Raw genomic sequence first — 27,496 nt, 5'->3', positions numbered from 1 at the left:
AAGAATGAAGGGTAAAGTAGGATCAGGATGTGCCAGCACAGAAGTTGAAACAAAGGCAGCCTTGAGAGACTTAAAGACTTTAATGGAATTCAGAGACCAATTCTGTGGGTTGCTGTCCTTCCTGGTCATATCAGTCAGGGTTTGACCAGAGAAGAGAAGTTACTAATACATTTCCAATAATAATTTGCAAAGCCAAACGTTGTAGCGGACGTAGGCCTTCGGGTCGAGGTCACTGTAGAACTGCAGATAGTTTCCTCTGGGTCCATCGAAAAACTGTTGGTAGAAATTACATAACCCAGAAATTTAACCTGTTCACGATGGAACTCGCACTTCTCCAATTTATAATACAGGTTATAATTGCTCAGCCTCTGTAACACATGGGAGACATCTGTGTGGTGGCTCTATAGGGATTTTAAATATATGAGAATATTGTCGAGATAAACCACCACACATTGCTGCAACATATCTCGGAGGACATCGTTGATAAATTTCTGAAAACCCGCAGGAGCGTTGCAGACACCAAATGGCATTAGGAGGTATTCGTAATGTTCGATCCTGGTATTAAACGCAGTTTTCCATTTGTTGCCCTCCTTGATCTTTACGAGATTGTATGCCCCTCTCAAATCGAGCTCAGTGAAAACCGTGGCTTCCTTGAGGCGGTCAGATATATCCCTAATCAATGGAATTGGATAAACGTTCCTAATCGTGATGCGATTGAGACCCCTATAATTAATACGAGGTCTCAGTTCACCACTCTTCTTTTTCACAAAGAAGAAGCCAGCACTGGCAGGAGATGAAGATTTGTGGATGAATCCTCAAGAAAGTGAATCCACAACATAGTCCACCATGGCTTTATCCTCCGAGACAGACGAAAGGGTAGACCCGGCTATGAGGGGACATGGCACCAGATTGAAGGTCAATTGCGCAATCATACGACCTGTGTGGAGGCATACTACTGGCTTGACCTTTTTCAAAGACATTGCTAAATTTGCAGTACTCCTCTGGCAAGAAGTAGAGTGAAGAGGCGCACAAAGACCTTAACCACTTTCTGAAAACATGTCTTACTGCATTGTGGCGACCAGGAAAGAACCTGAGCACGATGCCAATCAAAAGAGGGGTTGTGCCTCTGTAACCAAGGATAACTAATGAATAACAAGTAATAAGGTGAGTAAATTACTTGAAATTGGATTATCTCATGGAGCAGAGCCTCGACAACCATGGTCAATAGAGTAATCTCATGAGTCACATGAGCAGGCTGTAAAGTTCCCCCATCAATAGCCTCAATGGCAAGTGTAGTGGCACAAGAAAGGGTAACCGGAACTAGAGGCTTATCCTTCAAGATAACTGGGGACGCAAAAACGCCATCTAAGGTCTGTCCCCTATAGCAGTGGTCCTCAACCCTGGCCTACAGGGCCCACTAACAGGCCAGATTTGCAAGATAACTAAAATACATCCCAGGTGATATCATATATATATATATATATATATATATATATACAGTCAGGTCCATAAATATTGGGACATTGACACAATTCTAATCTTTTTGGCTCTATACACCACCACAATGGATTTGAAATGAAACAAACAAGATAAGCTTTAATTGCAGACTTTCAGCTTTAATTTGAGGGTATTTACACCCAAATCAGATGAAAGGTGTAGGAATTACAACAGTTTGTATATGTGCCTCCCACTTTTTAAGGGACCAAAAGTAATGGGACAATTGGCTGCTCTGCTGTTCCATGGCCAGGTGTGTGTTATTCCCTCATTATCCCATTTACAAGGAGCAGATAAAAGGTCCAGAGTTCATTTCAAGTGTGCTATTTGCACTAGGAATCTGTTGCTGTCAACTCTCAATATGAGATCCAAAGAGCTGTCACTATCAGTGAAGCAAGCCATCATTAGGTTGAAAAAACAAAACAAACCCATCAGAGAGATAGCAAAAACATTAGGTGTGGCCAAATCAACTGTTTGGAACATCCTTAAAAAGAAAGAACGCATCGGTGAGCTCAGCAACACCAAAAGTTCCTGAAGACCACTGAAAACAACTGTGGTGGATGACCGAAGAATTCTTTCCCTGGTGAAGAAAACACAGTTCACAACAATTGGCCAGATCAAGAACGCTCTCCAGGAGGTAGGTGTGTGTGTATCAAAGTCAACAATCAAGAGAAGACTTTACCAGAGTGAATACAGAGGGTTCACCACAAGATGTAAACCATTGGTGAGCCTCAAAAACAGGAAGGCCAGCTTAGAGTTTAACAAACAACATCTAAAAAAGCCTTCACAGTTCTGGAACAACATCCTATGAACAGATGAGACCAAGGTCAACTTGTACCAGAGTGATGGGAAGAGAAGAGTATGGAGAAGGAAAGGAACTGCTCATGATCCAAATCATACCACCTCATCAGTGAAGCATGGTGGTGGCATTGTCATGGCGTGGGCATGTATGGCTTCGAATGGAACTGGTTCTCTTGTATTTATTGATGATGTGACTGCTGACAAAAGCAGCAGGATGAATTCTGAAGTGTTTCGGGCAATATTATCTGCTCATATTCAGTCAAATGCTTCAGAACTCATTGGACGGCGCTTCACAGTGCAGATGGACAATGACCCGAAGCATACCGTGAAAGCAACCAAAGAATTTTTTAAGGAAAAGAAGTGTAATGTTATGCAATGGCCAAGTCAATCACCTGACCTGAATCCGATTGAGCATGCATTTCACTTGCTGAAGACAAAACTGAAGGGAAAATGCCCCAAGAACAAGCAGGAACTGAAGACAGTTGCAGTAGAGGCCTGGCAGAGCATCACCAGGGATGAAACCCAACATCTGGTGATGTCTATGCGTTCCAGACTCCAGCCTGTAATTGACTGCAAAGGATTTGCAACCAAGTATTAAAAAGTGAAAGTTTGATTTATGATTGTTAATCTGTCCCATTACTTTTGGTCCCTTAAAAAGTGGGAGGCACATATACAAACTGTTGTAATTCCTATACCGTTCACCTGATTTGGATGTAAATACCCTCAAATTAAAGCTGAAAGTCTGCAGTTAAAGCACATCTTGTTTGTTTCATTTCAAATTCCATTGTGGTGGTGTATAGAGCCAAAAAGATTAGAATTGTGTCGATCTCCCAATATTTATGGACCTGACTGTATATATAGGGGTGGGCGATTCCCGGACAGGTAGGACAAGACTTCAATACCTGATCTGTGTGGCCACAATAAGTATTAGGATGCTTGCCTTTACACACACATGCACTTTAATGGCATCCCAGTCTTAGTCTGTAGGGTTCGATATTTAGTTGGCCCACCCTTTGCAGCTATAACAGCTTCAACTCTTTTAGGCAGGCTGTCCACAGATTTAGGAGTGTGTCTATGGGAATGTTTGACCATTCTTCCAGAAGCGCATTTGTGAGGTTAGGCACTAATGTTGGAGAGAAGGCCGTGCCCGTAGTCTCTGCTCTAATTCATCCCAAAGGTGTCCTATATAGGCCAGTCAAGTTCCTTTACCCCAAACTCACTCATCCATGTCTTTATGGACCTTGTTTTGTGCACTGGTGTGCAGTCATGTTGGAACAGGAAGGGCCAACCTAAATTGTTCCCACAAAGTTGGGAGCATAAAATTGTCCAAAATGTCTTGGTTTGCTGACGCCTTAAGAGTTCCCTTCACTGGAACTAAGGGGCCAAGCCCAACCCATGAAAAACAACCCCACACTATAATCCCCCTGCACCAAATGATTTGGACCAGTGCACAAAGTAAAGTCCATAAAGATATGGATGAGTGAGTTTGGGTGGAGGAACTTGATTGGCCTGCCTTCAACCCGATTGAACACCTTTAGGATAAATTAGAGTGGAGACTGCGACCCAGACCTTCCCTCCATCATCAGTGCCTGACCTCCCAAATGCGCTTCTGGAAAAATGGTAAAACATTCCCATAGGCACACTTCTAAACCTTGTGGACAGCCTTCCCAGAAGAGTTGAAGCTGTTATAGCTGCTAAGGGTGGGCCAACTCAATATTGAACCCTTCGGATTAAGACTGGGATGCCATGCTTGGGGCCCCAATAATTTTTGTAATATATTGTTAATGTTTCTGAGTAATGTTTAAGGAGTAACTCCACTTTTGTTGAGAAAAAAACATCCCCCTCTGGGTGATCTATGTACATTGCAAGGATTTTAACAAACTTTGTAGCAGATTACTACCTTTTGATATTCTGAAGAAATCCCTGTGTGTTTGTGCCCATGTGGGAAAGTGAGTCTAATGGGAGTGGTTTCATAATTATCAATTAGCTGTGCACCTGCAGGGCACTAATGAGGAAAATTGTAAGGTCTGTATCCCTTTAGCAGAGATGTATAGTAACTAAGTAGAACTACTTCACTACTGTACTTAAGTACCGAAAGGCGGTATCTGTACTTTCCTAGAGTAGAATTTTTTTCTCCTACTTCCACTTTTACTTCACTACATTTTTTTAATGATTTCAATACTTCTACTCCGATATTTTTTTTTTGTGCTGCATAGTTACTCGTTACTATTATAAAAATTACCACTGCCGGAACAGTAGATGGCAGGTTTCTTAAAGCTCATGTGTATTATCAGCGCATACGAAAATAAATTCTACTGTATGTATAAATAAAAGCTGCATTTGAAATAATAAAAAACAATATGATGTTCAAACTTTTGACTTCTTTCTTTAATAACTACATAGCACAGTACTTGTACTTTTACTTTCAGTACTTGAGTAGCAATTCTTTTTTCAAAACTACTGGTACTTTTACTTTCAGTACTTGAGTAGCAATTTTTTTTCAAAACTACTGGTACTTTTACTTTCAGTACTTGAGTAGCAACATTTTTTAAAAAAACTACTTGCAATATTTAAGTACAAAAAATGTTGAATACTTTAGTACTTCTACTCAAGTCACTTTTTGATCGAGCACTTCCACTTCTACTCAAGTCACTTTTTGATCGAGCACTTGTACTTTTACTCAAGTATGGGTTTCGAGTACTTTATACAACTCTGCCCTTTAGACATGATTTCCTTTTGGGATTATCTCACCAAAAACTACATTTTTGATGCACGGGATGCCTAAAATCTGAACTTTATCTTAGGCAGACTTCTGGGAAAATCAGTGAGCCAATCACACAAGCAGAAAATTATATTTCTGGAGGGCGTTCTGTAAACATTCTTTGTCTTATTGATCTTTGTCAAAAGACTTCCTCCTATTTCTTGTTATGTCTACAGAGAGCAGTGAGTGAAGGTGCTTCTTCCCTAAGGCTACGTTCACATGTGGAGGCAGCAGATCAGGGCAGAATCACCGCGATTCTGCCCGCGATCCGGAAATCATTACAAATCGCGGGACGCCTGTGCAATGCCTGTGATTTGCAATGGCACCCCAAACGCTGTGCGATGTTGCCGCGATTTCCACCTGCCGAATCGCGGTAACATCGAGCAAACAGAATCGCGGGACGCATGACACCCAAAAAAGGTACAAGAGCTTCTTTTGTGCGTCATGCGTCCCGCGATTCTGTTTGCGCGATATTATCGCGATTCGGCAGGCGGAAAATGCAGCAACATCGCATAGTGTTTGGGGTGCCATTGCAAATCACGGGCATCGCACAGGCGTCCCGCAATTTGCAATAATTTCCGGATCGCGGGCAGAATCGCTGTGATTCTTCCCGTGAGCCGCTGCGCCCACCTGGCAGACAGTTTTGTCAATTCATTACTCTATCCAAAACAAAACAAAAACAAGGGCTTTAGATACACTTATGACTTCTGTTTCTATGTCACTAGACATGTGACCAGGAAAATAGGTTCCAGGAACTAATAGTTCCACCACCATTCTGATGCTGCTAGACAGAATGCCATAATTTCTATTTAATTATATTACATTGATTTATGAGTACAACAGCAAAATAATAGTGATCTTAGTGCTCCCAAGCAACTAGCTGGGGGTATTATTTATTTATTATTTATGTCAGGTACTTATATAGCGCTGTCAATTTACGCAGTGCTTTACATATACATTACACATTCACATCAGTCCCTGCCCTCAAGGAGCTTACAATCTAAGGTCCCTAGCTCACATTCATACATACATAGTAGGGCCAATTTTATACAGGATCTAATTAACCTACCAGCATGTCTTTGGAGTGTGGGAGGAAACCGGAGTACCCGGAGGAAACCCACGCAGGCACAGAGAGAACATGCAAACTCCAGGCAGGCAGTGTCGTGGTTGGGATTCGAACCAGCGCCCCTCTTGCTGCTAGGTGAAAGTGCTAACCACGACACCACTGTGCCGCCCTAGGGTAGTAGAGTAATGCTTTCAAAATAAACAAATTAATAAATAAAATTAAGACATTATTCATAATCTGTAGCATATGATGGAAAGATGGATATTTTCATTTTTAATTAGTCCTCTGTAGTCTTTTCACACAGTACATAATAAAATATGCAAATGCTCCGAAGAAAATCGCTGTGTTTTTATTGGTGAGAACGGTCTCTTGTTTATTGAGTAAATGGACCAGGAGAGTAATCTGTCTCATGTACTTTTGGTTAATGCTTCAAAATCTTCTTTGGAAGAGAACACAGACAAATAGCTTTGCAAAGGAGGGGGTCGCCGCTTGCTGAGACCAGGGGAAATCGTAGGTTAATAACATTTCCCTGTGGATTCTTTTCTGAAAGTCCCCTACTCTTTCCAGCACCATCTGTCTGAGATGCTTTATGGTCATTGCTGTTTTTCTGTTATATATTGCTACATATTACTAAATGAAATCGTGTATACCCTGCTGTACGTTATAAAGATATGAGGACCACCATGACCTAGGGTGATGAAAATAGACGGGAAGACCTGGCGCACAATATGTGTCCGAATTCATCTCAAATTGTTTATTAGTGTTGAGGTCAGGGCTCTGTGCATGTCACTTGAGTTCCTCCACACCAAATTCATCCACCATGTCTTAACCACTTGCCTACGGTGCACTTTCACCCCCTTCCTGCCCAGGCCAATTTTCAGGTTTCAGCACTGTCACATTTTTGAATGACAATCGTGCGGTCATGCAACACTGTACCCATATGACATTTGTATCATTGTTTTCACACAAATAGAGCTTTCTTTTGGTGGTATTTAATCACTACTGGGTTTTTTATTTTTTGCTAAACAAACGTAAAAAGACCAAAAATTTTGAAAAAAAAACTAGATTTTTCATAATAAGAGAGCTATTATGCTTTTCTCTTATGTAGATTTGCAAATGATCCTTCTTTTTGGATTGAGGTCAACACATCAATCTCCTTTGCTGTTATTGTAAAGACAATCATATAATCACAGACTCTAAGGTAACCAGTGAAACTTGTAATTTTTTCACCATCTATTTTGTTTAATTTTTTTGTTTAATCGTTGTTTGAAACTAAACAATTCATCTTTCAATCCTTCTCAGGAATCTTTTCCACCACGGGGCCATTTGATCCTCTGGTGTAATCACTGGTATAACATTATAAACCAAATATCCTTTGCTGATTGTTATTCTTTGACAATAAGGTAATAAATTGTTACCTGCATAATTGCACTATATTATATTATATATACTGAATATATTCTGAGCAATATCCTGTCTTTTAGACATTCGAGGATCAATTTGCTGAGTTACTCTTCCCCCCATATATATCTTGCCCCTATCTCCGCGCCCCCTATGTCCGCCCAGGAGGCATTGGCTACACCCCTAGACAGGTGTGTTTTTCCTGCTCGACACATAGACAACAATGCAATAATATCGATCTAACCATTATGTCACTAATTGATGTTTTGCTAATATTTAAGAAATCTCTGATACAAAAAGTTTTGGTCCTGAAGAAGCATACTGCAAAACGCGTCGACCTACAGATCAGATAGGATTCTGCAATATATGATGTACTTTGATGTTGTGATTTTGCTAATAATAACCTACACATTTCTCCCATTGATCCTTTGTGATTGTCTGGGTTAGAAATAGTCTTAGGTTATTGATTCAATTTTAGACTGTATTATTTTTGTTTGGTGTCATGTATGTTCTAAATGAGGATAGTCCGTTTTTTGTCCTCATTTTTTAATTGTGTTGAATAAACAGTATATATTTTACTCAAATTGTGAGTCGCAGTGATTCATCATGTGGTGTGCCTTAGAAAGTCCAGTTTTGTGTTTTTGTGCAGAACAAGCTGAGAATTGGTTCTCTAGCTCACAGTTCTTCACAACCTTTTTCTCTTAATTTTTGGATGATGGCACGTTTTTGGGTAGTTCATTTTCTTTTGTACTAAGATTTTTCATAGTTTATTATAAAATTTTGCAAACAGGTAATTTTTCTCCTTAACTGATGTGCACTGATGAGGCTGCACTGATGGGCACTGATATGATGATGCACCATTGATGGGCATTGATAGGCTGCACTGATGGACACCTATGAGGTAGCACTGATGAGGCAGCACTGGTGGGCACAGATATGTGGCACTGATGGGGTGGCACTGGTGGGCACTGATGAGGCTGTACTTATAGGTGTCACTGATGGGTATTGATAGAAGGCACTGATGGGCACTGACAGGCAGCAGTGAAGGGCACTGAGAGGTGGCACTGATAGGGCAACAGTGATAGGCAGCACTGATAGGTGGCAGTGAAAGGCACTGATAGGCAGCACTGATGGGCACTGATAGGCATCACTGATAGATGACACTAATGAAGAGGCACTGGTGGGCACTGATTGGCAGCACTGATCAGTACTGATAGGTGGCACTGATGAGCACTGATTGTCAGCACTGGTGGGCACTGGTAGGACTGCACTGATACTGCCACGATTATCAGTGCTGCTGTCCCTTTAACACAAGCCGGTTATTGGCTTTCTTCTTTTCCCCTCACGCTGTCAGTGTTAGGAAAGAAAAGCCGATAACCAGCTTGTGTTTACATGCTGTGATCAGCTGCCATTGGACACAGCTAAGCAGGTGGTAAAGGGCTGCTGTGATTGGCCCTTTAACCCGATCTGTGATCAGCTGGGTCCCAAGGACACGGCGATCACACAGAGTGCCGCCCGATTATGGGAGGCACGATCACGGGAAGACATTGATGGACGCACTCCCAGCAAAGTAAGCCTGCGCTGTAGCCATCTTTTGGCAAAAGTTTGGGTAGGAAGCAGTTAATAGACCTGACTAGGGGAACTGTCATGCTGGAATAGAAAAGGGCCTTGCCCAAACTGTTGCCACAAGTTTGATACTCCATAAATAACAATGTACATGGTGAGGACCACCATGAACTTCCATCTGTAGAACTAAAGCAAAAGTCCTTGTAAGAGCATACTGTAGGTTTGGCTTTGTAGTAGAAACAGTTAAAAGTACAAAAGCTTCTTTCTTTGAGCAATCAGAGTAGATTCCCTTCACAAAGAACTAGATACACTGAGCTCTTCAGGACATTAGCCAATGTCCCTTTGTACACACAAAGTTGACTTTCTAGCACCAGGGGGGTGGCAGCAGCCCAAAAGTCTCTAAGATCTCTCACAGCAGTCTGTACTCACGAATGTCCTAAGAAAGTTGGTTGCCTCCTTCCAACATCCATGCAACACCTTTCTCCTTTGATACCAGACTAAATTTTCAAACGACAACCTCTCAGTCAGCTCTTTATAACTTCAGCATCCAGGCACCTCAACTAGTCCAGCTGAAGCTTCATGAACATACATAGCAGTGCAGCACAGACCGCAGCAAGCCCTCCAGGCTATGTTCCTGAAGGAAAATACCCAGAAGCTCTGTGTCTCAGAGTATTTATATGAACTCCCAGCAGCCTCCAGGGCCACCTTCCCTAGGATTGGCCAGGGCTGTATAAATATTAATTCTGCTATTTGCATTGCTCCACACCTATGTTCCACAGAGTTCTACAGTTCTCTGAAAAGCAGAGGAAACCATTAAACCAGCAGCAGCTGAAACACTGAGCAGACCTAATTAATCACATGCAACTGCACTGATTACAGTGAGCATAACTAAATTTACCTAACACAGCAATTGCATCCAGATTGATTACAGTGGGACAAGCTAAATTAGTGTAGCACGACCCCCTTGGGGGCTGCTTGGTAATAGAACCTCCTCTGCACTCCCTGGACCCTGAGAAATCTCAGACCCGCTTGGCACTACAGGTTCAGTCATTTTTGTAGATAGTAATACTCTTGACACCAGTGTAACTGCTTACTGGAACAAAGTAAATGCAAAAGTTTCAAGAATAACACACCAGAATAGATAATCAATAAACATGGTGTTAGTCTCCCAAGTCCCAGTAAGGTACGTGGGACCTGAGGGACAAACACCTGGTTAGATCAAACACTCATATAAATATATGTTTATAGTTAGTGAGACTGTAATGTAATGCTATGATACCCACCACAAGGCAACCTAAATTTAATATCCTCAGCTGATAACTGTTACTTCCTATATAGCTGTGTGAATGAATCTAGATGACTGGCATAGACACTTTAGAACTGAAGGGGCCCCCTTTAGGATTGACTAACGTAGTCACTACACTATGAAGGCCTTGCAATTCTTCGCCGGAAGTTGGAGCTCTTAATCACTTGTTCAAGTGATATTTGTAATCCACAAAGGGGTAGGTAGACAATATCCAAATCCTAGTGACAGATGTAGTCTGTGTACAGTTCTGTGTATACTTGCAGTTTTCTCAGAGATTACCAGGCACTTTACTATAGCATCAGCGTCCAGCAGTGATCTCCTCAGCTTCTCACAGGGCTCTCTCTCTCTCTGCTGCTGCGTCACAGGCAAGGACTTCAGTACTCTCAGTGTTAGGCCGCTCTCTCTCTGCGCCTCTCACTGCCCTTTCAATCTCCACACTGGACCGGTCACCTCTCCGTGACTTCTCTGTCAGGAATGCGCTCTCCGTACTGTTAGGCCTCGCTCTCAGGCCTCTCTCCTGGTCAGTCTTCCTCTGCACACCTGCTCTCCACACATTCCCCGAAGCAAGAGAGCGTGCATCCGGCTCCGCCCCAAGTATATACTCTCACCCATGATCCTTTGCGGGTCCCAAGCTCCCTGGGGGTGCAGTTTCCTCAGTCATCCAGATAGTAGTCTGTTCTCACTGCAGAACTACATTCCCCACAATCCACTTCTTCTACTTCCTGTGGGAGGCTGATCTCTTCTGAAAGCAATCTTAAAGGTACACAGAAACAATTCCAACGATAACTAAAAGTATGTGTATTGATAACAATAGTCCGCTACATTAGGATTGCAAGCCAGTGAACCAGAACAAAATCTATCTAATCCTAGCACCTATCTAGGAGAGTGCTACACAATAATTTGGAGAGGTGTCCAGATACATTTGACCATGAAGTGTAAATGGTAATGAGTAAACCTCTGCTTAAGATTGAATTCAAAATGAAAGAATAAGTTCACCTTTAGCAACATATTGCACCCTTATTCAGGGTGTAGCATGTAACATGTTCCTAAAAACCCCCTCATTCCCAGAGCTCTCCCTTCATGATAGCAGGCAGGATCTTCTTTCCTCCACAGCCGCTGTCACATTTAAAATCGGCGATCTGTGAATGAAGGAACTACAAGTCCTGTTTGGCACCATGGCAAACAGCTTGTTGTTCTCAATGAACTGCCAGTGCAGTGATCAGCGCACTTGTAGTCCATTCTCACTTCCTGCAGCTCTAACAGCCCATATAGAGGTAATCGATTGATTGCAGGTGCAATGCTCTGCAGGCTGCAGAAAAAAATAACTCACCTTTTTTTTTTACTTCTAAAAATATGTGCATTTAAATTTTTTTTTAATAAAGATGCACTTAGCCTTTAAATGTCATAAACAAAACACAGATACCTATTTACCCTAACCCTTATAAATGATCCCATTAAACTGGAGGGGTCTATGAACTGAAAACAGCCTGGCACACAAGGTACGATTAATCATCCACTACTGCTGTTGGTAGTGCACAATTTTACCAAATAGTTTCCTGACAGTGAGTGGGGTTTTGGCAGGAGTGGGTGGGGTTTGTCAAATGCATGGGAGGAGCTTACTGGGACTTGGGCCTAATATTACAGTTTTCATATTTTGTTCAGACTATAAAAGCAGAAAATTTTACCATTACAATATGTTGTTTTCACATACTCTATATCATTAACTGGTCATGCCAGAGGCACTTCATATAGAGGTTGTTGCACATAAATAACTGAGTGATGGGAACATTTATTTCCACCTTTCTACACATCTGTTAGTCATTAAATTTACACTCTGTTAGCCTTAGGACGGCCATGCATGGATTGAAATTCGGCCAGTTCAGCAAGGATCAATCATCTTCTGTAAATTACCTGTAGGCAGAGCTGGTACAGGAGGAGGGGGGGGGGGGGGTGAAAGGGGCAGATGCCCTGGGTGGTACAATTTATTGGAGGGAGGGGGGCGCAGTGAAGTGTACTTCTAAAAAGTGGCTGGACAACTGTGTGTATGATTGATCCAGCCACTAGTAGCTGTAGCTGCACCTCCTGCAACGATGTGCCGAGTGCGCTCCTGCACCCGGCACAAGCCTAGAGCAGACCTGTCTTTCATTTCGGATAACAGCCAGATAGAGCCGTTGCGCTGACACTTCCCCCTCCCCCACAGACAGGAGAGGAGAGAGAGCTGCTTCTGCTCCTCCTCCTCCCGCCCTCTCCTCCTGTGTTTGCCCTGCTCACACTCCCCGACAGTTTTATGCCTCAGAGAAGATGATGTGTGGGCGGGAAGAGTGAAGATTCTTTCTTTCTTTCTTTCTTTCTTTCTTTCTTTCTTTCTTTCTTTCTTTCTTTCTTTCTTTCTTTCTTTCTTTCTTTCTTTCTTTCTTTCTTTCTTTCTTTCTTTCTTTCTTTCTTTCTTTCTTTCTCCATCTCTCTCCATTTCTTTCTGGCTGAGGGGAGGAGGTTATTTACCAGTTATGTTTAATTTCTCTAATATGCAGAATGAGAGGGTTAATGTATTGCTGCTGGTCACTGATACATTAGTGACCAGTGGCAGTAAATGAACCCCTTTCTGCTGCATTAGAGGCACCAGTGTCAGTAACACTGACACTGGTGCCACTAATGCAGCACAAAGGGGTTAATTAACTGCCACTGGTCACTAATGTATCAGTGACCAGCGGCAATACATTAACCCCCCCCCCCCTCCTCATGCTGCATATTACAAATTGAGTCAAACACCAGTGATAAACACAAAGTCCCAATGTGCTAAAAAAGGTTCTCTGGTAACATCCGCACCATCTGCCACCTTCATTTGAGTGATCCTGTTACAGTCACCTCCACCATAGATAAAGTGCTTGCTTACCAGATTGCACAGACTTCCAGAAGCATGGTGACATCAGCACATCACTCCGTCAGCTGATGTCACCACGCTTCTCGAATCTCGGAAGGACAGGTAGCAGCGATTAGTCATCCGGCTTGTTTTGATCCCAATGCAATTACATGTTCTTCTTGCTGCAATATTGTATACCTTAAATAAAGTTTTTAACCACTTTACCACCGGAGGATTTTGCTGTCTTACGTCCAGGCCACTTTTTGCAATTCGGCACTGTGCGACTTTAACTGACAATTACGCAGTCATGCAACGCCGTGCCCAAACGAAATTTACATCCTTTTTTCCCACAAACAGAGCTTTCTTTTGGTGGTATTTGATCACCTCTGCACTTTTTATTTTTTGTGATATTAATAAAAAAATGCGACAATTTTGAAAAAATAACAATATTTTTCACATTTTTTTATATGAAATTCCCCCCAAAAAAATGTAAAAATCGAAATTTTTTAACTTTTTTTGCCAATTTGTTTTCTGCTACATATTTTTGGTAAAAAAAAATCACAATAAGCGTATTTTGATTGGTTTGCGCAAAAGTTATCGCAGCTACTAACTACGGGAAATTTATGTCATTTTTATTGTTTTTTTTTTTAACTAGTAATGGTGGCGATCTGCGATTTTTTTGCAGGACTGGGACATTGCGGCGGACAGATCGGACCCTTGATTGACATTTTTGACACTTTTGGGGGTACCAGTGACATTACTACAGTAATCAGTGCTATAAATATGCACTGTTACTGTAAAAATGACACTGGCAGGGAAGGGGTTAATTTTTATTGGTGATCAAGGGGTTAATGTATGCCTGGTGCTTACTGACGTGTGTGGGGGGAAGGGACTGTGTGACACAGGGACAGATCGCAGGTTCAGCTATGCTGAAGCCTGCAATCTGACCCTGCCTGTCACTTAGGAGATCCGCCCGCTTTGTTTACACAAGCGGGCGTAACTCCACACTCGATCCCCGACGATCGGGGAAGAGCAGCGGTAATCACCGCCGCTCCTACCCTGGCCCGACTCCCGCTGTAACTGAATACAGCGGGAGCGAGCCTCCGACGGCACGTGCGCCGCCCACAAGGGGAGGAGTACAGCGACGTAGGTCTACGTCGCTAGACGGAATGAAACCACTTTGCCGCAGTAGCACCAATGTGAGCGGTCGGCAAGTGGTTAAAGATTTTTACACTACGGTGAGCGAGCCTTTTGTATTTTGAGGACCATCTGTGATATCTTTTCCTGGACGGTGGGTCCACTTGCCATAAGAGGTTCCTGGGACAGAGTTAACCACTTCTATAACGGGCCTATTTTGGCACTCCTCTCCTACAAGTAAAAGTCATCATTTTTTTGCTAGAAAATTACTCAGAACCCCCAAATATTATATATATATATTTTTTAGTAGAGACCTTAGGGAATAAAATGGCAGTCATTGCAACTTTTTTATGTCACACGGTATTTGCGCAGCAATTTTTCAAACGTGTTTTTTTTTTTAAAAAAAAAAACAGTTTCATGAATAAAAAAAAAAAAAAAAACATTAAAGTTGCCCATTTTTTTTGTATAATGTGAAAGATGATGTTACATTGAGTAAATAGATAATTGACATGTCATGCTTTAAACTTTGCACACTCGTGGAATGGCACCAAACATCGGTACCTTGGGCTAGAATTGTTGCTGTCACTCTAACATTTGCGATGATACCTCACGTGTAGTTTGAACCTTATTTACATATGTGGGCGTGACGAACGTATGCGTTCACATCTGCATGGGAGCACGCAGGGACAGGGTGCTTTAAAAAAAATATTTTTTTTATTGTTTATTTTATTTTTATATTTTTACACTTTCCTTTTAAATATATATTTTTTTTGATCACTTTTATTCCTAATAAGTACTTTTAAACCTCCCATGTAATAAGAACAGGTCCTCTTTACAAGACAGGTACTCTTTACAAAGAGATCTGAGGTTTATAAGTCCCTACATCTCTCCTCTAGGCAGGAAAGATTGAGATAAAAAAAAAAAAAAAAAGATCTCGGCCTTTCTATCTGAGATCACAGCAGTATTTACAACTGCCAGGCCACACGTGACGACATAATGTCGTGCCCGGGCCTTCGAGAGCCATAGAGACTGTCGGGGACCATCTGGTCCTCTGTATTCTCTATGGTAAACTTCCGCCGCCAGCGGATTCCTTCTCCGACTCCGCGATCGCATGAGCAAGCCAGTAGAAGCCTGTAAGAACGATCAAGCGGCTGAACTGGAGGTGGGCGCAGTTTGCCATCTTTGCCCTGGGCACCATATGACCTTGTCCGAGTCTGTAGGGATTTAAATGAATGATCAGTGCCGCTGGCTATGGTTGACAACAATGATTCAGGGAAGATCCCACTTGTTGACCAAAAAAAAAGAAAAAGGAAAAATGTATGGCCAACTTTACTGCAGGCAATAATACATTGTAATTCAATCGCAGGTGAGGAAGGAAGTCACATTGAGGCCTGCAGTGAACAGCTGGGCAATCAGATTACATAAACCTATCCATTGTAAGATCATCTTTCTTTTATTTCATGTCCAGTGGTGCTGTGTGGAAGATCAGACAGAAAATGATTTTCTCTTTCTGTTGGGGTTCTTTGTATAGTTTATATGCAATCATAGCATTATGACAAATGTTTGCAAGTAATCCCCATTGTTTGTAGTATGTGCGAAATGTCATTTTCTATGCATCTCCTATACTCGTCAACTCCATCTAGTGACCATATTGTGGTGTTTTCCTGATCATGGTCTATCAAGAAAATATCTCATTATGGCCACTAAATGGAGCTGACAATCAGAGGAAACACAGGATATGATATTTCAGACATTTTACAAATTTAAGTAAATTATTAACAATGTTTGTGTGAATGATGAGAGATTTACACAGATTTTTTTTTATTATAAGACCCCCTTACTGTGATTTAAAAGTTAAAGTTACATATTTATATATTAATATATATTGATCTCCCATTTGATGGTGCCTGGAAACTATCAGGACCAATACCCCTTGGCAAAGCCATTCTGACCACCTCTGTAAGAGTTGCATTTTTCCTACTAACCATCAATGTAAAAGGCATTTTTGTCCTTGGCCCACGATAAATTGGTTTTAGTACGTGTTTCTGCAAGAACTGAAAATTATATTAGTGGTTGCTCTTGGGTAAAAAGGTTGAGAAAGGCTGCTTTAGAATAATTCCCATTGTCTCTGAAGCAACTGTGGTGGGGGCAGAGGCGTAACTAGAGCCTTCAGGGCCCCGATGCAAGAAACCATGAAGGGTCCCCCCAGATCCCTGGCCGGGGCCCTTCCCTTCAAGCCCAGGGCTCTTCCCACTAATCCTGGGGCTCTTTACTCTCGTTGCATGGCCTTTTATTACGGTCCCGCAGCAGGATCCTTTCACAAGTTCTGCAGTGGGCTCCCTTCCTGCAATCTTTGGGCCTCCCCACAGTGGTGCAATGCCAGGGCCCGGTCGCAAGTGTGACTTTTGCAATCCTGGAAGTTCACCCACTGGTTTGCTACTGGGCCCCCTGGAGCATGGGGCCCGGTAGCAATCGCAACCCCTGCAACCCCTGTAGTTACGCCCCTGGGTGGGGGGACAGAAGCCAATTCATAATCCTTAAAGAGAAAGTATTATTTATTTCTATCTGAGCATATATTATAAATGATCCTTTTTGTTTATGTGACCTTCATTTGCTTCATTCACACAAACGAGGTGGATGAAGGAATTCCACTGCCAGGACAATATATTCTGACAGTGGGAGCTGCCACTGTCACAATAAACTGATCAGTGGCTGCAGCCGCTTATCGACAAAAGTTTTCCAACATGTCCCTTTGAGAGAAGCCATTCAAACAATTGAATTATGTTGAGCAGGGACGGCCACACACTGATCAAAACTCAGACACTCCCTGCTGAACTGGCCAAATTTTGGTCAATGTGTGGCCAACTTTAGAATGCCAACTTGATCACAACAACTGAGCTGAGGTATAATCTAGGGATGCAGCGATACCGATATCATGCTGATACCAAGCATTTGAGCGAGTACCAATACTCACTCAAATGCTCCGGATACCGAAACCAATACTTTGCGGTGCAATTTGCATCAATAAAAAATGAATGGGCGCAAATTGCTCCACAAAAAATCGCATGCAATTTCAACAGGAATTTGGTGCAATTCCTGGCGATTTTCCCCACCACTCCTGTGTGTGTTTATACAAAGTGATTAAAGCCCTATCTAGTCAGGTTAAACAATGTTAGAACTCACAGTACATATCTGGTAGCAAATCAGGGCCGCTGGAGAAGATATAGAGGCAGTCTGCCCCTAAGCTGACATCACTTCCAGATACAAAAATAAAAACAGGGGCGCCAAGAGGGCAGGGCCAGTACTTCCACTAGGCAAACTAGGCAGCCGCCTAGGGCGCATTGCCACTTAGGGGCGCAGCCACAAGTCGGCACTCTCTCTCCATCATGAATGATTATTGTGAGCTGAGGGGAGAGGTGGCGGTGGGGGAGTAAGAAGGGACAGAGGAAGATGCCAGGTGTCTTGGGCAGTGGCGGAACTACCAGGTCCTGGCTTTTCACTACTGTTGGAGGGCCCCCAAGAGGCAGGAAGGGAGCCCACCAGAGTGCTGCCTGCATGATGATCCTCTTTGGCTGGAGCTGAGCGGCCTTAACCCCAGGCAGGAAGAGACTCTTTGCACTGAGTTGGTAGGCAGCCGTTCATTTCCCTGGGTCGGTATTAAGCAGGGAGCAGAGGAAAGTGGAACCTGAGCCAGAGATCGGCACTTTAGGGTGGAACCTTTACTGGGGCAGAAGCGACGAGGCACCGGAATGGTCTGAGGAGGTTGGTGATGAAGGACATGCGGAACTCTCTGACTGCTGCTTTTCCCTCCACCAGAAGCTGGTTGGAGCTGTGGTGAGCACTTTGGTCCAGGAGAGGAGAATCCTGGGAGAAGGAATCAGCAGGATCACAGTGAGGGAGGGCAGAGTGCGGGCCACTCTCTTCATACCGTCCAGTGAGTGTCCCCAGAACAGGGGTTCGGGGCCCCTGGGTGTTACGTGGAGCATCCCTGGTATGAAAGGGAATTGGGGTCACCAGGTGTGCCATGGGGAATCGGAGCCACCAGGTGTGACATGGGGGATAGGGGTCACCGGGTGTAACAGGGGTTCGGGATCACCAGGTGTACCATGAGGAATTGGGGTCCCTGGGTGTGCCACGGGGGATTGGGGTCCCCAAGTGTGACACGGAGGAACATCAGGGTCCCCAGGTGTGACATGGAGGAACATCAGGGGTCCCCAAGTGTGACATGGAAAAACATCAGGGTCTGACATAGAGAAACATTGGGGTCACTGGGTATGACAGCATGACATTGAGGAACACGGGGGTCCCTGGGTGTGACATGGAGGAACATCAGGGTCAATGGGTATGACAGCATGACATGGAGGAATATTGGGGTCCCCGGGTGTGACATGGAGGAATATGGGGGTCACTGGGTATGACAGCATAACATGGAGGAACCATCAGATCCGGGTTACTGGGTATGACATAGAGGAGTTTTTAACCCCTTCCCTTTTTTTGGGGGGGGCGCAAGTAGCTGGTCTTGCCTAGGGCGTAAAATAGTCTAGCACCGGCCCTGCAAGAGGGTCACTCCTAGAAACTAGGAGTGACCCTCTTGGCTCCCCTGTTTTTATTTTTGTATCCGTTTAGTCTGGTTGCCTGGGCTCCCCGGTTGGCATTTGACCGCATGGTATGTATATGCAGTGGAAGTACCGCTCTCCATTTGATAGGGTTGGACGGTGTTTAGTATCCCAAGATTTTGTTTTTATGTTTGCCTGACATCACTTCCGCCCTATACCCACGAGGTCCCGGAAATTCTCCTCCTGTGAGAACCTTCAGCAGCCCTGATTTGCTACCAGATATGTACATTGAGTTCTAACATTGTTTAACCTGACTATATGGCACTTTAATCCCTTTGTATACACACACACAGGCGGGAAATTGAATGTGATTCAGACAGGAGTTGCACTGCATTCCTGCTTAAATCGCATGTGATTCTTTGCAGTGCAATTTGCACCAATTTTTATTTTTTTTTGTATTGACTCAAAACGCACCACAAAGTATCGGTACTTGGTATCAGCGAATACTTGACCGAAGGTGTCTGTACTTGTACTTGCTGATAAAAAAATGGTATCTGTGCCACCCTAGTATCATTGTTTGAACTGGTGTATGGGAAAGCTTAGCACTAGATATGTATTCATTTAAAGAGCAACTCCAGTCTAACAGCCTGTGGGAGGGTGCAGCGTGGTGCGGTGGCAGTAACTCATACACAGTCCAATTACAGTAGAAAGGACTTGTACTGTTTGGAATACAATCCGACCAGGAACACTCACAGATGAGCGAATGTAAATATGAAAAGAACTACTGCACTTCCTGTAAAAAATAATAATAATATACCAGCTGCTGGCACTACAATACAACAATATTGTTAAGGCTAAGTTCACATGTAGGCTTTTGGGGCGTTTTTCTCCTCTAGGATCAGCTCAAAAAACGCTCAACAAGACAAATCCTATTCATTTCAATGGCCCCTGTTCACATCTGAGCGTTTTGACGTTTTAAGCAAAACGCCCAACGCTCAAAAAAGTACATGAGCTTCTTTTTGGGCAGATTACAGGTGTTTTTATTTTTTTCCATTGGCTACTAGTCAACCTGAAAACGCCTGCACAAAAACGCCTGCACAAAAACGCCTGTAAAAATGCCTGTAAAAAACCCATAAAAACGCCTGAAAAAACGCCTAAACAACGCCTGTAAATAGCAACCCTAAGATGTGAACGTAGCCTTACTCACAGATGAATAGCAGATTGTAGCAGGGCAGGTCCAAACTGACAGTGACTGTCATGAGGGGCGGAATGGGACCTGGCTGGCCTGTGCCCAAGAGGGGGTTTCCAGTTGAAGCAGCAAATCCCTAGACTTTTCCTACTCATCTGAAACCTTTCCTTGCCACTATTACTGTCTCTGACAAATATGTGACCTGTCCCTACACTACTCACATGCTAAATGCACACCAAATTTAGGAGCCAGGGTCTTAAAAAGATTCTGCCTGACCCAAGATGGCTGCCAGAGCCACATGGACTGTCAGCACTGAACCGACTCGCTGCCCCAATGACCTAAAAAAAACACAGAGGAACCACGTTCCTCCTGACTTCCACTTCCTCTACACTGCCGCTGTGGTTGAGCGCCACCTGCAGTGGAGGAAATGACTGCACCTGCCTACAAGTCAATTAGCCATTTAAGACAAATTTATAGAAACTGTTTTACAAGATAAAAGATTTGTGAAGTAGTGTAAACATTCTGGTTTTCAACATACTCTTGGAAATGGCTGCATGCCATAAGTAGGTTAATACCATTTTTAAGAAGCTGCTGATTCCATGAGATTGCCCCACCTCCCCCTGCTCAGGGACTATTAGAGAATATGCTCACACTGATAATACCCACCCTGCCTGTAAAACCATATAAACAACATCCCCCACCCCCTTCCCCCACAGAGCAGGCATTGCTCCTGTAAGTCTGATTTCAACTTTCATTATCCTGCCATATCTCACTTTAAGCAGATTCAAATGATTACAATGGCTAAGTGAAAAAAAAAAAAGATTTAACATTCTTGAAAGAAAACTAAATAGGGTTTATATAGCTGCCTGAAGTGCTCCTTTAAGCTAGTTATTTGTACCTTTAGGAATATCGCACTTTGTGTTTAGAAGTGTCTAAAGGGTTCAATTTATTAATAGCGACCAGGTTATTTCTTTTGAATACCACAGTATAGTGTACAAGAATGGAAGTGAGATTGTGATAGGCTGCTGTGGGCAACATATACAGTTATTCCTTCAAACACTTTTGATCCTGAGTTCTCAGAGCATTGTGGGAAGAATATTAATCACAATAATACTATTTTTGGGAAATATCCTTTAGTGAAAGGTGTATTTCCTTTATGCATGTAGCTACCTTCACAGTTCTGCATTGTATTAAGCAGCCAGGTCTCAAACCTTTTACCCCAGACGAACCCCCTATAGTAATTTTCAGGTCCCAAGAAACCCTTACAGTTAGAAAAATGCCCCCTACGTTGGTGATCAGTAGGAAGAATGTGTTGATCCTGGACCTATCCAAGCACCATGAAATGGGGGACAATCAATCATGGCTCAAGAAACCCCCAGGAACGTCTGGAGGAGCCCTAGCTGGGAATGGCCGATATAGAGATATAATTACAGAGTGGCTGTAGACTGACATGCAGTTATTGCAGTTTGGACAGTATAACTCATAAACATATCTTTTGCACAAATGAATTCAATGTTAAAATACCATCAGATTTTCTTGTTATCCATTTATCTGTATCCTAATTGTTAATGGTAGGAGACAGTGGCGTAGCGTGGGGGGTGCAGGGGGGGCGGGCCGCACCGGGCGCAACATTTGGGGGGGCGCATCCCGCACCAGTGTCACTCTAGCAAACTTTAAAAATTCTTCCTAGCGTGTCACTCCAGCCGCCGCCATCTTCAGACTAAACGATGGCCGACGCCCTGTGATTGGGCCAACATTGTCATGTGCAGCAGCAGGGCTGGCCAGTGGCAGAGCCCCGCCTTGCTTCTGGAGCCCGCCTCGCTGTCTTCTAAGTCAGCTCTGCGTGTGCCTCCGTCCCGCCTCCTCTAAGCTCTCACAATCCTCCCCGACCCGCCCCCTGTAAGGGCTCGTCTTCACCATGTGACAGAGCTGATGGATCATGAAAACAGGTAAGTCATTTTGCTGGCTGCAGGACTAGACACAGCCTGGGGAGGAGGCGTAGTTAACAGTGTAGTGGGTAGTGTAGTGTAGTGGGCAGTGTAGTGTAGTGGGTAGTGTAGTGGGCAGTGTAGTGTAGTGGGTAGTGTAGTGGACAGTGTAGTGTAGTGTAGTGGGTAGTGTAGTGGGCAGTGTAGTGTAGTGGGTAGTGTAGTGGGCAGTGTAGTGTAGTGGGCAGTGTAGTGTAGTGGGCAGTGTAGTGTAGTGGGCAGGTAGGAATCAGGTAGGTCAGTGTAAGGGTCAGTGTCGTGGACAGGTAGGTCAGTATAGTGGCCAGTACAGGAATCAGGTAGGTTAGCATAGTGGACTGGTAGGTCAGTATAGGAATCAGGCTGGTCAGTACTATTGTAGGAAGGGACTCAGGGAGTGCTAAAAGTCTGCAGGTTAGGGGGCGCAAATTACTTGCCTTGCCCCGGGCGCTGACAACCCACGCTACGCCACTGGTAGGAGAGCAGAGTGCGGGAGAGTAGAGTGCAGCTGCTTGCATAGACTCATTTACTTGTGTATATGTATGTCTAACATGTTCTACTAATTGTGTGAGTCCCAAAACAGGTAAAAGGAGAGGAAACAGAAGAAGAGGAAAAATACAAAGCACAAGAGAGAGGAAAAGCAAGAACAAGGCAAGGGAATGAGAGCGAAAAAGAGGGAATGAGAGGGAGCATATGAAAGACGGAAGGGAGGAAACATGAGGGAAAGGCAAAAGAAAGATAAGAAGAGAGAGAGAGAGCACACAGGGGAAAGAACATAGAGTGATTAAAGAGTGGAAGAAGAAAGAGTGTGAAAAAAGAAGAGAGATGAAAATGTGAGAGCTGGAGAGAGAGAGATAGAGAATAAAGGCCCATACACACGATCAGAAAATCATACAAAAAAATACTGCTTTCAAATCGATCGTACGATAATCTGATCGTTAGTACACAGCTTTCGTCCAAAATTTTCGGAAGAGACAAACATGAAAACTTCTCATACGCTGCCAGATCGTACAATTTTTGTTTAACCACTTAAGTCTGAAGATTTTACCCCCTTCCTGACCAGGGCCTATTTTGCGATTCGGCACTGCGTGATTTTAACGGACAATTGCGCGGTCGTGCGAGGCTGTACACAAACTAATTTGACGTCCTTTTTTTCCCACAAACAGAGCTTTCTTTTGGTGGTATTTGATCACCTGTGCGATTTTTTGATCATGCGCTATAAACAAAAAAAGAGCGACAATTTTGCAAAAATAACAATATTTTTTAAATTTTTTTATATGAAATTCCCCAAAAAAAATGTAAAAATCAATTTTTTTAACATTTTAGGCCAATTTGTTTTCTGCTACATATGTTTGGTAAAAAAAAAAAAATCGCAAAAAGCGTATTTTGATTGGTTTGCGCAAAAGTTATTGCGTTTACTAACTAAGGGAAAGATTTTTGTCATTTTTATTGGTTTTTTTTTAACAAGTAATGGCGGCAATCTGCGATTTTTATTTGCGGGACTGCGACATTGCGGCGGACAGATCGGACCCTTGACTGACATTTCTGACACTTTTGGGGTTACCAGTGACATTACTACAGTAATCAGTGCTATATATATGCACTGTTACTGTAAAAAATGACACTGGCAGGGAAGGGGTTAACTTTATTTGAGAGGGAGGGGTTAAGTGTGTCCCTAGGGACGTGATTCTAACTGTGATTGGATGTGGCTGTGTGTGTAACAGCAGAGATCAACGGTCCTACATAGCAGGACCGTATGACCTGTGCTGTTACACAGGGGAGAATGGCAGGCAGCTTTGTTTACATTAGCCGCCTTCCTTTCTCCCGATGTAACCGATGATCGCGAGTGACCGGCGGATCGGGTCCGCCGGTCACTCGCGTGGGGGGGTCCGTGAGCCTCACAGGCAAGCGATGTAGTACTACGTCACTTTGCCTGTGAGGGGCTGACCGCCGCAGTAAATAGTCGTGCGGCGGTCGGCAAGCGGTTAATCAGTACAGTTTTCGGCAAAAAATACAATACAAATACACTACAACACATGACATCACTTCCAAATTGTTATTCTGTCATAAGATAATTTTCACACTTTAGTAACCTCTACATTTTAAATCTGGAGACTAGCAAGCAAAAAAAAAAAAAACGATAATCTCATTGTGTGTACTAGGTTTAAGATTGAGAGACGGATAGAGAGTGAGATGGAGAATATGAGAGAGAGAGATGGGGACAGAGGGAGAGATGAAAAGAGAGATTTTCAAGGAGAGAGGGAGATGGGGGTACATATATATATATATATATATATATATATATATATATATATATATATATAGAGAGAGAGAGAGAGAGAGAGAGAGAGAGAGAGAGAGAGAAGGAGAGAGGGGGGTGGAGAAAGAGAGATGGCTAGAGAGAGGGAAAGAGAGATGGGGAGATAGAGAGAGGTTGAAAGAAATAGAGATGGAGAACAAAAGAAAGAGAGAAGGAGACAAAGAAAGAGATCAAGAGAGAGACAGAGAGAGAGATCAAGAGAGAAATAGAGAGAGAGAGATCAAGAGAGAGACAGAGAGATCAAAAGAGAGACAGAGAGATCAAGAGAGATCAAGAGGAAGAGAGATAGATCAAGACAGAGAGAGAAAGAGATTGAGAGAGAGAGAGATCAAGAGAGAGGGAGAGATCAAGAGAGAGACAGAGAGAGAGAGAGAGAGAGATCAAGAGAGAGACAGAGAGAGAGAGAGAGAGATCAAGAGAGAGAGAAAGAGAGATCAAGAGAGAGGGAGAGATCAAGAGAGGAACAGAGAGAGAGAGAGATCAAGAGAGAGACAGAGAGAGAGAGACATCAAGAGAGGAACAGAGAGAGAGAGAGAGAGATCAAGAGAGAGACAGAGAGATCAAGAGGGAGAGAGATAGATCAAGACAGAAAGAGAGAGAGAAAGAGAATGAAAGGAAATGTGAGAGAGTGAGAAGGGTGAAAAGGAGAGGCAGCAAGATCAAGGAACAGAGAGAGTGGGAATGGAAAATTAGAGGGAGAGAGAGAGGACAAGAGGGAGAGGTAACAAATTAGAAAATGAAGCAAAACAATATAAAAGAAAGGTTAAAGAAAAGGAGAAATGCAGAATGAGAGATGAGTAACTTTTAAAGTAATGTGTAAGTTAAAGTAATTGATTCTGGGTTAATGCCAATGGTCGTGGGCACTCATATAGCCTTGATTAGCCCTCTCACCTGGTATTCTTGCGGCTGTCTCTCATGGGCACTGGGTGAATGTCCTCTTGCTCCTGTAGTTGATGGTGGTGTTGATGATGATGCTGCTCCTTCTGCGGATGGAACCCGTTGAGGACAGCCCCTGGCCAGAGACTAGTTAGGAGAAGCAGTTTAATAATGAGGACCATTTCTCCGAAAGCACAGCACCTTGTCCCCCGGCTCCTCAGAGAACACTCATCTCCTTATCCTTGTAGTTGTTTCACTCTGCCATTGTGACATGAGCCATTCCTGGGAAAATGTAGCAAGCACATAGCCAGTGCTGATTATTATCCTGATTTATCCAGTCTAATATAACCTGCAAATATCCAGGCTCTTTCCTCTGAAATATGCGCAGTGATGCATCCTCTGGTCTTCGCACCAGGAATATCTAATTGTTGTCAGGTAACAAAATCAAGAAAACTGATTTTCAGGTCATCGGGGCATTATTCGGCCCACTTTTCTTCCTTCTGTAGCCCTACATAAGCTCAACATGAAGCTTACCACCCACACAGTACATTCTCAAACACACTCCAGCATGGAAAAGAGAGATGTCGGAATTTAATCTCTTTAATCCTACACACGCCATTAAAAAAAAAAAAAACTTCAATACACTCCAAAATCTGGTCTTATTTTGTGGAGGTCATGGGATTTAATCTCAGCTATGCATCTTGAGACTAATTTTTCAAGCGGGTGATTTTACTCTATATACACAGAAAGGATGAATGCTGTTTTACTTAATTTAAAGCACCGTAATACATTATACAAGCTACTAGCTGATAGCTTGGGATCTAAGTATCTTAGAAAAAATGCCCAATTAGGAGATTGCTAAATGGATTGGCACACAGCAACAAATCTCATCACGCCTTATATAGTCTTTTAACAGTTTATTCTAATATGACAACTGGAGGCTATGAAGTAAAAGAAGCCTTATAAATAGTTGACCTTCTTTTATTAGTAACAATCACACATTTTGAATTGATACTTACTAAATTCTTATTGTGACGTGTACCCAACACTTTCAGGTGATTTTCCCATAGAACTTGTGCTGTGCCATAGTTATATTAAACTTCCCAATGAAAAAAGAGAGCTCATATTTGTAGGAGCTCTCTTTAGCAACTAACTGAATTACAAAGTAGTCTGCATCCTTGCCAAATTACTTTCTGTAAAATAAGTATGGGATAAATCATACCTCCCAACTTTTTGGAATGGGAACAAGGGACACCTATTAGCAAAAGTATGTAGGCATAGGACACACCCCCTGCCACACCCCCTTAAAGGAGAATAATAAAAAAAAATAGGTAAACCCACAAGTGCTTTTTTTTTTTTTTTTTACCCCTACTATTCCTTTATATTGCCTTCTGAAATGTCCAAATGCAGCAAATTAGAAATTGGATGCCAGGTTTAACACTTTTTGAAAGATAAATAGTGAATTTTATATACAACTATATACTGTAGATTAGACCAAACTGAGGGACACATGAGGAGGAAAGAGGAAAAGAGGTACAGAGGGACTTTGTTCCAAATCAGGGACAGTCCCTCGAAATCAGGGACAGTTGGGAGCTATGGAATAAATCACCTAGGGCTGTATTTATAAAAAATTTGGAGAGCTATTAGTCCTGCAAATCAGTAACGAATCAAAACATTCGGGAGAACAGAACTATAAAAAACAAAAAGGTGTACAAATTGGGCTTTTAAGGTCTCAATTGAAACTTTTCAGACTCTAAGGATGTCTTTTTTAAAAAATTCACAGAACATTTCGTCTTTTAAAAAAAAAATGCATGTATTTTATTCTTGAATGCCAGCAAAAATTTTTGTTACTAGGCTATTTTCTCTCCAGGTCGGAGAGAATTTCTTAATTCATAATACCACTGCATTATGAGCACTAGATGGAACTGATGATCAAAGAAAATAAATATTGATTTAGGCTATGTTCACATGTAGGTGCATCTCATAATATTAGAATATCATCAAAAAGTTAATTCATTTCAATAATTTAATTCAAAAAGTGAAATTCATATATTTTATATAGATGCGTTACACACGGAGCGATATATTTCAAGCATTTCTTTCTTTTAATTTTGATGACTTACAGCTAGTGAAAACCCAAAATTCAGGATCATTGAAAATTGAATATCACATAAGACCAATAAAAAAAAAATATTT

At 42.7% G+C, this 27,496-nt stretch overlaps 1 protein-coding gene across 1 annotated transcript in view; it reads right to left on the bottom strand.

Annotated features, from left to right (window-relative positions):
- Window positions 1-25,811, bottom strand: part of GABRR3 (gamma-aminobutyric acid type A receptor subunit rho3) — a gene marked incomplete at its 3' end in the record, with an annotated part of 124,714 nt that extends 98,903 nt beyond the window's left edge. The window contains exon 1 of the mRNA XM_082247197.1: window positions 25,316-25,811. Coding sequence (XP_082103323.1) covers window positions 25,316-25,482 — 167 coding nt within the window. The 5' untranslated portion in view covers window positions 25,483-25,811. The remainder of the gene's footprint in view (window positions 1-25,315) is intronic.
- Between the last annotated feature and the right edge of the window lie 1,685 nt (window positions 25,812-27,496).

This window comes from Pelophylax lessonae, assembly GCF_965119305.1.
Source record: "Pelophylax lessonae genome assembly, chromosome: 2".
NCBI classification, from domain to species: Eukaryota; Metazoa; Chordata; class Amphibia; order Anura; family Ranidae; genus Pelophylax; species Pelophylax lessonae.
Note: the sequence above shows the minus strand (reverse complement) of the source record. Positions and strands in the feature narration are given on the sequence as shown.